This window comes from Cucurbita moschata, unplaced genomic scaffold, assembly GCF_002738365.1.
Source record: "Cucurbita moschata cultivar Rifu unplaced genomic scaffold, Cmos_1.0 Cmo_Scf00003, whole genome shotgun sequence".
Taxonomy (NCBI): domain Eukaryota; kingdom Viridiplantae; phylum Streptophyta; class Magnoliopsida; order Cucurbitales; family Cucurbitaceae; genus Cucurbita; species Cucurbita moschata.
In genome coordinates, this window is record NW_019268519.1 from 6,208,355 (window position 1) to 6,223,487 (window position 15,133).

At 38.9% G+C, this 15,133-nt stretch overlaps 3 protein-coding genes across 3 annotated transcripts in view; all 3 read left to right on the top strand.

Moving 5' to 3' along the window:
• The window catches only part of LOC111437881 (coatomer subunit alpha-1), a 6,472-nt gene extending 992 nt beyond the window's left edge, over positions 1-5,480 (top strand). Inside the window, exons 2-4 of the mRNA XM_023075963.1 lie at positions 247-483; positions 1,257-1,751; positions 2,061-5,480. Of these exons, the coding sequence (XP_022931731.1) occupies positions 276-483; positions 1,257-1,751; positions 2,061-5,011 (3,654 nt within the window). The 5' untranslated portion in view covers positions 247-275 and the 3' untranslated portion in view covers positions 5,012-5,480. The remainder of the gene's footprint in view (positions 1-246; positions 484-1,256; positions 1,752-2,060) is intronic.
• A 1,506-nt stretch (positions 5,481-6,986) lies between these two features.
• Positions 6,987-7,919, top strand: LOC111441242 (NAD-dependent protein deacetylase HST1-like). The gene has a single exon (XM_023078241.1). It carries the CDS (start codon positions 7,061-7,063, stop codon positions 7,661-7,663), a length of 603 nt encoding a protein of 200 aa, XP_022934009.1. The 5' UTR covers positions 6,987-7,060; the 3' UTR covers positions 7,664-7,919.
• Positions 7,920-9,361: 1,442 nt separating this feature from the next.
• LOC111432387 (DNA replication licensing factor MCM4-like) lies at positions 9,362-14,405 on the top strand. Its single transcript, XM_023069249.1, has 18 exons — positions 9,362-9,445; positions 9,536-10,225; positions 10,322-10,450; positions 10,564-10,645; positions 11,143-11,275; positions 11,355-11,426; positions 11,519-11,641; positions 11,723-11,836; positions 11,911-12,123; positions 12,219-12,317; positions 12,632-12,792; positions 13,046-13,142; positions 13,228-13,389; positions 13,546-13,626; positions 13,699-13,777; positions 13,875-14,011; positions 14,098-14,151; positions 14,243-14,405. The coding sequence occupies exons 1-18, from the start codon at positions 9,409-9,411 to the stop codon at positions 14,315-14,317; spliced, it is 2,538 nt and encodes an 845-aa protein (XP_022925017.1). The 5' UTR covers positions 9,362-9,408; the 3' UTR covers positions 14,318-14,405.
• Positions 14,406-15,133: the final 728 nt, after the last annotated feature.

A 15,133-nucleotide genomic window follows, 5' to 3' on the forward strand; every position in this document is an offset into this window, starting at 1 on the left:
TTTTTTTTTTTTTTTTTTTTTTTTTTTTTTTTTTTTTTTTTTTTTTTTTTTTTTTTTTTTTTTTCTAATTTGTTCTGGGATTGATTTTGCTTGCTTTTTGTTTTTTTTGAAGAACATTGATTTGTTTTGTGGTTGTTTGGTAGTGCTGTTACTTATTTGTAAAGCATTGTTTTACTGGATTGGGAAGTTTTCGTTTGGATTTGTAGTTCTGGTGTGTTGATGGTAATGAGGCAATTGTTTTTGTAGAGAGGTGTGGCGTTTTGTGATCGGTCGAGATGCTGACGAAGTTTGAGACGAAGAGTAATAGAGTGAAGGGGCTGAGTTTCCATAGTAAGAGGCCATGGATCCTTGCGAGTCTTCACAGCGGTGTGATCCAGCTTTGGGACTACCGGATGGGCACTCTTATTGATAGATTTGATGAACATGATGGGCCTGTTCGTGGTGTTCATTTTCATAAATCTCAGCCGTTGTTTGTGTCCGGAGGTACATTTTTTTTTTATTTAAAATCTCCATTCTTTCTTTTTTGGGATAGAGTATCTCAAGTTCTCTTAGGCCTTTGATAGTATAATGGATCTTGTATGATTCCACTGTCTCTGAACACAACAATATCTAAATTTCACCTGGATCTAGTGTTGGTTAATAGAAATTCTGGGCGTGTCTCAGTTGGTCATCATTGCATTGCATTTTGGTAGATCCCGGTGTTCGCTATCTAGAGGGTCGGTAATGTACTCAGTGATATCAGAAAATGTGGATCTTAACTTAATATTTGCAGATGCAAGACAATTAAAGCTCATAACCAATTTGACGGTCTGAATTTGTCACTGCAGAGTAGTTCTTGTCAATTAACGATTACCTTCCTGTGTCAGAGGTTAAGAGATCTAATCTGCAGCTGCCTTTTTCTTCTCCAACATGACCTTTTCCTTGGCTGTTGGTAGTGCATATGATATTAATGATTTTTAGGAAACAAAATGGTAATATTCTTCCTTAAAATGGTATCTTACAGGGTTTGTGGGGGGAGACAAATGAGAATTTGAAACTTTTATTGGATAATGGTGTGTATGTGTTTGATGAGTCATGGCATAATTGGTTTAGTTTTTGAGGTGTTAACGTGATTATTTTTTTTGTTTATGAGTTCTAGCACTAGCATGGTTAAGTATTTGCGAGATATTGCATAGTGTCAATGTCCTATGAGATGTTCATTTCGTTTTTCTTTAACTCTGGAATTTGTTATAACTTTGAAAGGCTCTCTCTTTCAGGGGATGATTACAAAATTAAAGTCTGGAACTATAAGACACACCGGTGCTTGTTTACTCTTCTTGGGCACCTTGATTATATACGCACCGTTCAGTTTCACCATGAGTACCCGTGGATTGTGAGTGCCAGTGATGACCAAACTATTCGCCTATGGAACTGGCAGTCTCGTACTTGCATTTCTGTGTTGACTGGCCACAATCATTATGTTATGTGTGCTTCATTCCACCCCAAAGATGATCTCGTCGTGTCTGCCTCCCTAGATCAGACTGTTCGTGTTTGGGACATTGGTGCCTTGAGAAAGAAGACAGTGTCCCCTTCAGATGACATTTTGCGTTTGAGTCAGATGAATACAGATCTTTTTGGTGGTGTCGATGCTGTGGTTAAATATGTATTGGAAGGTCATGACCGTGGGGTCAACTGGGCATCTTTCCATCCAACTCTGCCTTTGATTGTCTCAGGAGCTGATGATCGGCAAGTAAAGTTGTGGCGAATGAATGGTAACTACTTTATAATTTTCCTTCATAGATTTACTATCCTTTATGTTAGAATGCTCTCTTGGATGATAAGAAAATTATGCTATGAATCCTAGACAAGTCATTTGAACTTCTTTCTTTGAATTTATAATTATAATCCTCTTATCCATCTCCATCTAGTTAAGATTCATTCGTTTTTTTCGCATTCTTATGCAAAGGCAATTATAAATGCATAAAAGAGAAATAAAGGTTGAATATACTGGCTCTTTTTTTTTTCATGCTATGATTTTGATATTACAAATTGCTAAATGCTGACTGTTTATTTTTTTCCAGACACAAAGGCTTGGGAAGTGGACACATTGAGAGGTCACATGAATAATGTTTCAAGTGTTATGTTCCATGCTAAACAGGATTTAATCATATCTAATTCAGAGGACAAGAGCATCCGTGTGTGGGATGTTACAAAGCGTACTGGTATCCAGACATTTCGTCGTGAACACGACCGGTTCTGGATTCTTGCTGCTCATCCTGAGATGAACCTATTGGCTGCGGGTCATGACAGTGGCATGATTGTCTTTAAGTTGGAGAGAGAACGACCAGCCTTTGCCATTAGTGGAGATTCTCTTTTCTATACCAAGGATCGGTTTTTGCGGTTCTATGAGTTTTCGACTCAAAGAGATACTCAAGTAATTCCAATTCGACGTCCTGGATCCATTTGCTTGAATCAGAGCCCAAGATCAATATCGTATAGTCCTACCGAAAATGCTGTTCTTATTTGCTCAGATCTGGACAATGGGTCCTATGAATTATATGCCATACCCAAGGAAAGCATTGGTAGAGGTGATAGTGTACAAGATGCAAAGAAAGGTGTTGGAGGATCGGCAGTCTTTGTGGCTCGTAATAGGTTTGCCGTGTTAGATAAAAGTAACAATCAAGTCTTGGTCAAGAATATCAAGAATGAAGTTGTTAAAAAGAGTGTCCTCCCGATTGCTGCAGATGCAATATTCTATGCTGGAACAGGTAACTTATTATGTAGAGCCGAGGATAGAGTGGTTTTATTTGATCTTCAGCAAAGAATTGTTCTTGGTGACTTACAAACCCCCTTTATGAAGTATGTCATCTGGTCGAATGATATGGAGACTGTTGCTTTACTTAGCAAACATGTGATTATCATTGCCAGCAAGAAGCTTGTGCATCAGTGCACGCTTCATGAGACAATTCGTGTAAAAAGTGGTGCGTGGGATGATAATGGTGTGTTCATTTATACGACGTTAAATCACATCAAATATTGCCTGCCCAATGGAGATAGTGGGATAATTAGAACCCTAGATGTCCCAATATACATCACAAAGGTGTCTGGAAATACTATCTTCTGTTTGGATCGGGATGGAAAATGTAGAACCATTGTTATCGATGCAACAGAGTATATTTTCAAGCTGTCCCTTCTGAAGAAGAAATTTGACCATGTAATGAGCATGATTAAGAACTCTCAGCTTTGTGGGCAAGCAATGATTAGTTATTTGCAACAAAAGGGTTTCCCTGAAGTTGCTCTTCATTTTGTGAAAGACGAGAGAACTCGGTTTAATTTGGCTCTCGAGAGTGGGAGCATTCAAATTGCTGTTGCATCAGCAACTGCTCTTGATGAGAAAGATCACTGGTACAAATTGGGTGTTGAGGCTCTTCGCCAAGGCAATTCAGGAATTGTGGAATATGCCTATCAGAGAACAAAAAACTTCGAGAGGTTATCCTTTCTTTATCTCATAACTGGTAACATCGATAAGTTGTCTAAGATGCTTAAAATTGCTGAAGTTAAAAATGACGTGATGGGCCAATTTCACAATGCCTTGTATCTGGGTGATGTTCGGGAGCGTGTTAAGATATTGGAGAATGTTGGTCATTTGCCCCTTGCTTACATCACAGCTTCCGTTCATGGACTGCACGATGTTGCTGAACGTCTTGCTGCTGAATTGGGAGATGATGTTCCAGTTTTGCCGAAGGGAAAAGTACCATCTCTTTTGATGCCCCCGTCTCCCGTTATGTGTGGTGGTGATTGGCCTCTTCTGAGAGTCATGAAAGGCATATTTGAAGGTGGGTTAGATACTGTTGGCCGGGGTGTCGCTGATGAAGAAGACGAGGCTGCTGATGGTGATTGGGGCGAGGAGCTGGAAATGGTTGAAGTTGATGGTTTGCGAAATGGAGATACTACAGTAATTTTAGAAGATGGGGAAGTGGCTGAAGAAAACGAAGAAGATGGTGGCTGGGACCTTGAGGACTTGGAGCTTCCTCCTGAAGCAGAAACTCCCAAAACTTCCATCAGTACACGTTCATTTTTCGTGGCCCCAACTCCCGGCATGCCTGTAAGCCAAATTTGGATCCAGAGGTCGTCTCTTGCTGCCGAACATGCTGCTGCTGGCAATTTCGATACTGCTATGCGATTGCTGAGCAGACAACTTGGAATAAAGAACTTTGCTCCCTTAAAATCAATGTTTCTCGATCTTCATGCTGGCAGCCACTCCCATCTTCGTGCGTTTTCATCCGCTCCAGTGATAACCCTGGCAGTCGAACGAGGATGGAGCGAGTCTGCAAGCCCAAATGTGAGAGGACCCCCTGCACTCATTTTTAACTTCTCTCAGTTGGAAGAGAAGCTGAAAGCTGGTTACAAGGCAACAACATCTGGGAAATTCACAGAAGCTCTAAAGCTCTTCCTCAGCATTATTCATACAATACCATTGGTAGTTGTGGAGTCAAAGAGAGAAGTTGATGAGGTGAAGGAGTTGATTATTATAGTGAAAGAGTATGTATTAGGCTTGCAGATGGAGCTCAAGAGGAGAGAAATGAAGGACAATCCGACACGACAACAGGAACTTGCAGCCTATTTTACTCACTGCAATCTACAGCTACCTCATTTAAGACTTGCCTTGCAGAATGCTATGACTGTCTGCTTTAAGGCTAAGAACCTTGCTACAGCAGGTAACTTTGCCAGGCGGTTGCTCGAAACCAATCCTGTCGTCGAGAACCAAGCAAAGGCAGCCAGGCAAGTGCTGCAGGCTGCTGAGAGGAATATGACAGATGCTACCAAACTTAACTATGATTTCAGAAACCCTTTTGTGATCTGTGGGGCTACGTACGTGCCAATTTATCGAGGACAGAAAAATGTTTCGTGCCCGTACTGCAGTACCCATTTTGTGCTAAGCCAGGAAGGGCAGTTTTGTACTGTTTGTGATCTCGCTGCTGTCGGGGCAGATGCGTCTGGACTAGTCTGCTCTCCTTCCCAGGTTCGATGATTATACTGTTCAACCGAGACTGTTTACAGCCATTACCTGAGCTGTCCCTTGCAGCCACAAAGGTGTTTCATTCGTCAACCAATCTATCACAGAGAATAGAAAGTTATGAAGCTTTTCCAATCCAAGGTTTGGTCCATCTCCTTTGTTCTTCTTAACCTCTGTTTAGTTAAATATGATATTCAGAAATTCATGAATTTTGACTTCGGCTATTCTTTGTTAAGTTGTTCATAGAACCTTTATCGATTAGATTATTTTATATGCAGGCGTTTACGATACGATTATTAGAAATTGTTTCGTAAATTCGATTATTTCCATGTTGAAATTGGGTTTTGATCTGAGGGAAAATGTAAGATTTCTGTATTTGTTGTTATTATCTATCTTTTGATGTAACTTTCTCATCCCTTCCTCTAAAATGTATCTATCATGTAGCTCCACTTTTGTATTGTCTGAAGCTTCTCTTTTTGATCAATTCCTTTTTGCATAAGATTGATTACCCTTTAAAAGTTGTAGTATTATGGTTTGTGTAAATCATCTGATAACGCTGTTATTTATATTTCTATCGTATCATTACTTCGGTTCATTATTTGTTGCATCTTAGTATGCAACGTTATTGTGAGATCCCACATCGGTAGAAAGAGAACGAAACATTTCTTATAAGAGTAGAAAACTTTTCCCTAGCAGACACGTTTTAATAACTTTCAGGGGAACCCCGAAAGGGAAAGCCCAAAGAGGACAATATTTGCTAGCGGTGATCTTAAGCTATTACAAATGGTATTAGAGCCAGACATTGGGCGGTGTGCCGACAAGGATGTTGGACCCTCAAGGGGGGTGGATTGTGAGATTCCACATCGGTTGGAAGGAAATGGGAACGAAGTATGCATTCTTTACCAAGGATGTGAAAACCTCTCTCTACCCGTGTTTTAAGAATCTTGGGGAAGCCCGAGAGGGAAAACTCATAGAAGACAATATTTACTAGCGTTGAGGGCTTGAGCTATTACATAATTATACTGCCCGGCAAAGGTAGTGAGAATATTTATTTCCTCTAATCACCTCATTTCTCCATTGGGGGAGAATCACCCTACCAACCAAGGGTCGAGGTTAGAGATTCAACTCTACTCAAGTTAAGCTCTAACTCGAAACTCCTCGTGGAGAGTTAGGAGTAGGCATTTCCAAGGGTCGAGGTTAGAGATTCAGCTCTACTCAAGTTAAGCTCTGACTCAAAATCTCTCATGGAGGGTTAAGAGTAAACATTTCAAAGTTAATACATCTCGTTTAGTTGGGGAGAACATTGGAACCAAAATGGCTTTGTTTAGGAAAAATGAACTACAACTAACAACCTTCACCCTTCTTTATTGATTGGGACAAAAAGGAAACATTTCTTTATCTTCAAATTTTATCAACTTTCAATTATACTTATTTGTTTATATTTATCTTCATTTAAAACATTATTTACATATTTATCAACAAATATAATTTAAAACTAAAAACAAATTAATTGTCAATCTTAGTACATTATAATTTCTTTATTTTTTTTAAAAAAAAGTTTCAATTTGATCTATTTTTAATTTAACCTCTAAATGTTAAAATTATCTAATAAGAAATTTATTTAGATTGCTATATTTTCTTATTCCTCTCAAATCTATAAAACAAAATTGATAAAAAAAAAAAGAAAAAAAGAAAAAAAAAGTCAACTTATATTTAACATTTTGTTAATTAAAATTAAATACATATAAAAGTAAATAAGTAAAATTCAAACTTTGTTTTTCAAAAGGAAATTTCAGCAAAAAAAAAAAAAAGAAAGAAAAGAAAAGAAAAATAACTGATGGGTAAACCCCAACGTGGTCTGCACGGAAGGTTGATGCCCACGTTACTCCACGTGGCAGCCATTCATTGGAGTCTGCACGTCAAATCATGTGAGCGCCTCTTGGGACCTCATAAATTTCTACCCCTTATATTTGCAGACAATTCTGCTGAAAAACAAAAAAAAATAAAAAACTGCAAACAATTATCGGATCAAATTTCACTGAGAGAAAATCTGATCGATATTTGATGGAAGCCCCTTCTGGAGCAGCCTCTTCATCATCATCGTCTGTTGAATTCGTGTTTCACGATGATTTAGAGTACGAATTTGTTGAAGAAGTCGAACGCCTTTCGAACTGGGAGTTGCTCGATGCTTCAGATGCGGATTTCGAAATAGATGGAAATGGAGATGAGCAGGAAGAAGAAGAAGAAGAAGAAGAAGAAGGGGAAAGTTGCAGCGTTGATGTCCGAGTTCCTAAGGATCTTCGAGGGAAGCGTGTTGTAGCGATGCCGATTTCTTCTCTTGTTGAGGAGCGAATCGATGGTCCCTTCGATGATGTTTATTTGCTTCAGAATCAGGTGGAAAACGGTTTCGCGTACGGCTGTAACGATCTGGAGGAGGATGAATCCGACGACGATGTTGTTGATGATGATGATGATGGCGATGAGTGCGATTTGGACGACGAACTCGTTCCGTGGTCCGTTAGTGACAAACTCGGACGGCAGAGGATGAGGAAATTAGGGAAAAGAGGTTTTACGAGGATGTATAATTCGAAGAGATCGCCGTTTTTGTTCACCAAGCCTGGATGTGTCCGCGGCAAGCACGGACTCGGATTGAAGCACAGTTCTTAGGACAAGAACAGCTTCAAGAACGCGTCTGCTCCATCAAGTGCATTCCAAAAGGTAACCGAAACTAATTCCAATTTAGCTTACAAGTAAATAGATGTTGTAAAAGGAAAAATTAGTAGTTGCGTTTGCTGCAAGTAGAAGTAACTAGTTAATCTGTAAACCTAATTTGTTGGAATGGTTTCTGATGAACATCAACACTAACTTCCATATCATCTTTATCTTGTGTCCATAAAATTTGTAAGATCTGACTTTCCTCATCTGTTCCAGTAGGAATCGTTACTTAAAGCTAGCTAACTATTTTGTAATTCAAAATCATATGAAAAGGATGCTATCATCGAGGCAAAAGGCGAGTAAAACATGTTCTTTAGAACTTTGAAATAACAATTTAACTAATTAGTTCTGATACATCATAATCACACAACTACATATGGTAAAACAAGAACATTACCATTATTTCTTTCAACCGGTGATTCCGATGAACAGAAAATGGAGGTTTCTATTTGATGGCGATAGTGTCGACCGACGACGGTGTTGCTACATCGGTAGTCACCACTGTGGGCATGTTCTTCTCGTTGGTGTCATGGAAACTAGAGGTTTGTATGACTTGTGTGGCTGCGAATCTAAACTTACCTGAGTTTATCTGCTCTCTCGTTAAGAACTTTTTATCACTCGCTAAGTAGTCTACGAAATCTCAAAACTAGGCTTTGATATCAATTGTAATGCTCGAAATTTATCATGTGATGTGAATTTGATATATAACGCTGTAACATTGATTCGTGGAACACATTGTGGATTCCTAAAAGTGCAAGTGGCAAGACAGATCTGTAAGCTACCCGTCCAACTCACTCTAATACATCAAATGGCCTGATGAAACGTGATTTGAACTTCCATTTTCTCCCGAACCGAGAACTCCTTTCATAGGTGCTACCCTTATAAATTTATTGTCTCTCGCCTTGAACTCCATATCTCTACGTCTTACATTGGCTCTCGTACTTCATCCCAGCATACTAGAAATTAACATTAACAGTTTTTCTTGTATAGAGCTTCGAAAGATGTAATGCTAAATGTCGTTTAAGGTTACAACTTTTGAAATACCTTCCAAAATCAATGTTTTTGCCTTGAGATATTCGATCAATAAGGTAAATCATATCTCCCTACTTGATAATTATATGAAGTAAGCCGTTGTTGTTACATTTTGCTTACATTCCCATATAACACCAATTTTTATTTCTCAAATCTTGCTTTCAAAACTCTCTTCCGAAATCTCTTTGCCCCCGTTTTCTAAAATTGTTTTCTTGAACTGGGGCCAGAGGTTCGAGCATACGTCGCTTGGCCGTAGGCGACACAAGAACGAATAGTTTTAACTCACTTGTTGCTGGGGAGTGAGTGCCGCACAATCTCAAGTCCGCTGCCATCAAAGTGGGATTGTGACAGGCGAAATCTTAGTTCCTCGTAACGATTCCTTATGATCACCAAATAAAGGTCGAGTTCGGTTGAACTTTTTATTCAATAAAAGTTATTTGAGTTGGAAAACTTTAGACTGTGAACAATAAAAAAATGTTTCAACATGGTAAAACGAAGACTTCTGAGTGATATGGGCTCCCGAGTTGGAAAGCCCAATAGGCCCATTCCATATGAAGCACCTCACAGTTTTGGCGGGAAGAAAGCTGTATGTTCCCGCCAAGTCCCTTGGCTCACTGGCCATTTCTTCATCCCTCCGAATTTCTCTGCTTCACTGTCCAGTAGCTATGGCGTCCGATTCTTCTCCGGTTAACTTCAATACAGGTCGGTATCTTTCTAAATAGTCGGCTAACTAGTCTACTTCGACGTGAATTGAACGTTCATTTCTTTATTTTCTGTTCTTCGTCTCGGCAGGTCCTTCATCGCCTGATGATTCGTTCTCTAGTCCCATTGGAAACACCGTTTCGTCCTCAGGCGACGGTTATCGCCGTCGAAGCCGTCGCCGCTCATCTACTCCTTCGGAATTTGCTACACCGCCGCGTCAACGATCTCGACTGGCCTCGTCGGAAACCTCCCCGACGGCTACGGAGCCGCGCTCGCGCCGGCAAGGTGGTGGACGAAGAGCGTCTGGTAGCCGAGCGACTCCGGTGGCTGCTACACCTACTTCAACGGATGATATTCCGCCGTCGACGGAGCCTGGCGATGGTGACGACATGGACGAGGACCATCCGACCTTTGTGTGGGGGACGAGTATTAGTGTTGACGATGTTAAGGGAGCGATTATTCGGTTTTTGAGGCATTTCCGCGATCGTCAGGCGTCGCAGTCTGAGGGGGATTTTCATACTGAGGGAAAATACGCGGATGCAATCAAGAGGGTTCTTGAAGTTGAAGGGGATTCGCTCCATGTGGATGCGCAGGATGTGTTCAATTACGATGCGGATTTATATACAAAGATGGTGAGGTATCCTCTCGAGGTTCTCGCAATTTTTGATATTGTTCTGATGGAAATGGTGCCTCAAATCAACCCATTGTTCGAAAAGCACATTCAAACTCGGATTTTCAATCTCAGAACTTCTACTTCAATGAGAAATCTTAACCCATCTGGTAATGTTTCTAATTCAGTTTGATTGATTTAGTTTTTGGTAGTTATCTCCACTCCTTCATTAAACTGGGGCCTAAGACCACTTGGTTTTTTATTAGACATTGAGAGGATGGTGTCACTGAAGGGAATGATTATACGGTGTAGTTCGATAATTCCTGAGATCAGAGAGGCGATATTTAGATGTCTTGTGTGTGGATACTACACTGACCCTGTAGCTATTGAGAGAGGTGAGTTCAAATTTCATTGGACTCGTTCTTTCCTGTTTGCATGATTGGCCTTATATGCTTGCTCAAATGAAGTTTTCTGTTTGTACTGACAATGGAGCCGATTAACTAATTAGGGCGAATATCTGAGCCCATTATATGCTTGAAGGAAGAGTGCCAAGCAAGGAACTCAATGACGCTGGTACACAACCGATGCAGGTAATCTGCTGCCAAGTTTGATGTCACTTTAATATGATTAGAAAACTGTACGTTGTGTCTTATCCAAACTATTAGTATGTACAATTTTTGGTAATATTTGCTTGCTAATTCCTTGCGCTTGTCAAAAGTGAATAAGTTGATATATGTGTCAATAATATTTTGCAAGTATCTGTAGTTGTGACGTCTATTTAAGAACATTCTTATACCAAGTATGCTAATCCTGAAAAGAAAATATTTTTGCATGAGCACATTGAAGGCAATGTAATCCTGTCAGAAATACTGTTTTACTTTGTTTCATCTTTTTCACGACTAATTTCTGCATAAAATTTAACCTACTGTTCTTTACAATGTTTGTCAGTTAATCTGTTGATTCCTTTTCTATTAGACATTCATCTCGTTGTAATGATTAACATGTAAACTGAGGGGTGGATGGAGCACGAGAAAAGTATGTTTAATTAACTTGAACTGAATAAGACTAATCTACGTCCTTGAGTTAGGTTTGCTGATAAGCAGATCGTTCGGCTTCAAGAGACTCCGGATGAGATACCTGAAGGAGGGACACCACATACTGTAAGCTTGTTAATGCATGACAAGCTGGTTGATACTGCAAAGCCTGGTGACAGGGTTGAGGTAAGACCAATCTTAAGAATGAAGTGCATTCATAGAGCATTTATTTTTCTAGCTTTATCAACGTGGATTCTTTTGGTAGGTCACTGGGATTTACAGGGCCATGAGTGTGAGAGTTGGACCAACACAGAGATCTGTAAAATCATTATTCAAGGTGCACCTTTTGTACATTTTCTCAAAAATAGAATTGAACTTGTTAGTTGTGCTGAAGTCTTAGCCTGACAGCACCTTTTTCTTTTCTTGCAGACTTATATTGACTGTCTTCATATAAAGAAGGCTGACAAGTCAAGAATGGTGGCAGAGGACATGATAGAAGTTGAGAACCGGTTGGGAGGAAACATGAATGATATCTCATTTGATGAAGCAAAGGTATGGATTTTTTGGCATTTATTGGTCCAAATTTCTTGACCATTCATACCTAAAGCACTCACCTTGTTGATTGAAATGCAGGTGGAAGAGTTGAAGGAACTCTCCAAAAAACCTGATATATATGACAGACTAACCAGGTCATTGGCACCTAATATTTGGGAGCTTGATGATGTAAAGAAGGGCCTTCTTTGCCAGGTATTTTTTTTTTTTTACATTTCTACTTCTACCCTTTCTTGCCATATTCTGAGCGTTGATTTCTCTTTGTGCAGCTCTTTGGTGGGAGTGCCTTGAAGTTGGCATCCGGTGCAAGCTTTCGTGGAGATATTAACATACTTCTTGTTGGTGATCCTGGAACCAGCAAGTCTCAGCTTCTCCAATACATACATAAACTGTCTCCCCGTGGCATTTACACCAGTGGAAGGGGTAGCTCTGCTGTTGGTTTGACTGCTTATGTCACCAAAGATCCTGAAACAGGGGAAACAGTATGATCCTACTGCATTTCATCGCATTTTCTTGACATCCAACTTGTTTGAACTGTGGATAACTGATAACTTGTGCACATTGGGTTACTTTTTAGGTGTTGGAGAGCGGAGCCTTGGTTTTGAGTGACAGGGGCATATGCTGCATCGATGAATTTGACAAAATGTCTGAAAATGCAAGGAGCATGTTGCATGAGGTTGGTATGCTTTTGAGTTTTATTTCGAAATAGATGTATCTAAGTTCTATATAATTTGGTAGGCGATGTAAAAGCTGAGGACTTTTTAACTCTGGGGCTTGTATCTATTGCCTGTTTCCTTTTTTTCTTCTGTGAATATTTGTTCAATGAAGGAAGAGCAGCATTTAACTCATTGCATCAGAATTTATATATGACACTGTTATTTTATACGTGAAAAAAATTCCTATCTTTGATGTTTCATCAGTCATATTATTTTACCAATCCAACTAACTTATTTTGATGGTTTAAGTTTTAATGCTTCTTGTACTTTCTAGGTGATGGAGCAACAAACCGTTTCAATAGCGAAGGCTGGAATTATTGCTTCCCTCAATGCCAGAACTTCAGTATTAGCTTGTGCAAATCCTAGTGGTTCACGTTATAACCCTCGTCTGTCTGTGATTGATAACATACACCTTCCTCCTACTTTGTTATCTAGGTCAGTAAACACTGTTGATTCGTTAACCACATTATTTCTAGAACTTTGTATGCATGCACATCTAAATTCAGTACTGCTGAGCTGTTCTGTGATAAATTGTTCATATGTTTGGTACCATGAACTAAGGGTGTCGTGAACATAGACACTAAACTAAACGAAACCTTGTAATGCTGAGAGATTATTTCAATCACATCTATGTTGGATTTCTGATGCAACTACTGACTGAAATTATTTTGATTTATTGGCTTCTCAGATTTGATTTGATCTATTTAATTCTGGATAAGGCTGATGAGCAAACAGATAGGCGCCTTGCTAAACATATTGTCTCACTACACTTTGACAACCCAGAGGTTTGAGTAACTTGCAATTCTGGTCATACACTGGCTACTTAAATTGATTCATCTTGTTCATCATTCAATTGCACTCCACTTGCAGGGTATTGAGCAGGATTTCTTGGACCTTCAGACCTTGACTTCATATGTCAGCTATGCTAGGAAAAATATTCACCCGAAATTGTCAGATGAGGCAGCTGAAGAGTTGACTAGAGGCTATGTTGAACTGAGGAGGAGAGGAAACTTTCCAGGCAGTAGTAAAAAGGTACCTGCATTCAAATATACTCCAATGGAGGGAAATCTGATTGTGTTATCAAATTTTGTTCATTGTTTTTTTATGGGGAGAGAGGGAAAGATGGAGGTCTTTTTTCTGACCTTTTCCTTTTCTTTGTTCAATTGAAATTTATCATTGAATCAACAGGTTATAACAGCTACTCCCCGGCAGATCGAGAGTTTAATACGTCTAAGCGAAGCCCTTGCTCGAATACGTTTCTCAGAATGGGTTAGTAAAGCCCTCTTTTTCCTTATTCATAGTTCATAGTCAGTATGACAGACATAATTTCTAATTATTCAGGTTGAAAAGGGCGATGTCCTTGAGGCTTTCCGCCTTCTTGAAGTCGCAATGCAACAGTCTGCAACAGATCATTCTACAGGTAGTTGTTTGGCATGCCTCTAAATCTCTTTTGAATCCTATACAGTTTCACTTTCACATCTTAACTTCAATCTTCCTTCTCTGCAATAAACTTTCAGGAACCATTGACATGGATCTGATCACCACGGGAGTATCGGCAAGCGAAAGGATGCGAAGGGAGACTATATTATCGGCAACTCGCAACATTATTATGGAGAAAATGCAGCTCGGAGGACCCTCCATGCGCCTGACAGAGGTGTGTTGTTTAACTTTTACTGTACGCAGAAACATTCGTAGTAAGTTGGAAGCTTTGTTTCTAAATATTTTCCAATTCTCCTGTAGTTACTGGATGAGCTGAAGAAACAGAATCCTGATAATGAAGTCCACCTCAACAATGTATGTTTCCTCTATCTAACAACCACAAATTGTCACATAATAGTTGATCGAATCGTGCTGATGATAATTATGCGTGTTTTCGACAATGCAGCTTAGGAATGCGGCGTCGACGCTTGCAAGTGAAGGATTTGTAGCAATCCATGGTGATAGCATAAAGAGAATATGAGGGAGCGAGCTTGAAGAACATGTTTGGCATGATGAAGAAGTCATGGGTAAACATCCTTACTAACTAGCCATTTTTTAACATCTCACTCAAATGGGTTATTCTTATTGTATAAAATGTCATTGCTTCTTTTTCTTCCTTCCCTCTGTAACATTATTTATCCGTTGGTTTAATCACTGTTAATATAGTTTTTACTGCACCTATTAACTTAACTTAGTGACACGTTCGCCTATTCGAGACTATTGTATATCTATGTAAACCCTCCCTATAAGCTTATTTCGTTGATGGGACTTCCTTTTTCGCCCTCCCCGACGTGCCCCGTGTCTCTAAGCCAAATTGTTCATCAATTACTTCAAATCCCCCAAAAAGTAACCAAATCATTTTGGCCTAAGCTAAAAGTAGCTTCATACACATACTTGTTTAATATGGAATAGTCTATATATATATATATGTATGTATATATAACTTTTTAAGGGTATTAAAAAAAGTAATTTTAAAATAATTTTACAAGTTCTAAACCTATTTTTTTAATTGTAAAGATGTTTTTAAAATAATTTTTTTTTAAAAAAAAATTAAAATATTGTTATTATTATTATTAGGCTAAACTAATAAAACTAGTTATGAATTTAATTTTTTTTGTGGAGGAATAATATTTTTTTTTAAGAATATTAATAAAATTTAAAAATTTAAAGTTATTTATTAAATACTTTGAAAGTTGTTATTTTTCCAACCACTTTAAGGTAAAAGAACATTTTTGAAATAATTTATTAATAGTTTCGAAAAAAAAATATTTGATTTTTTTTTTTTAAATTTAAAGTT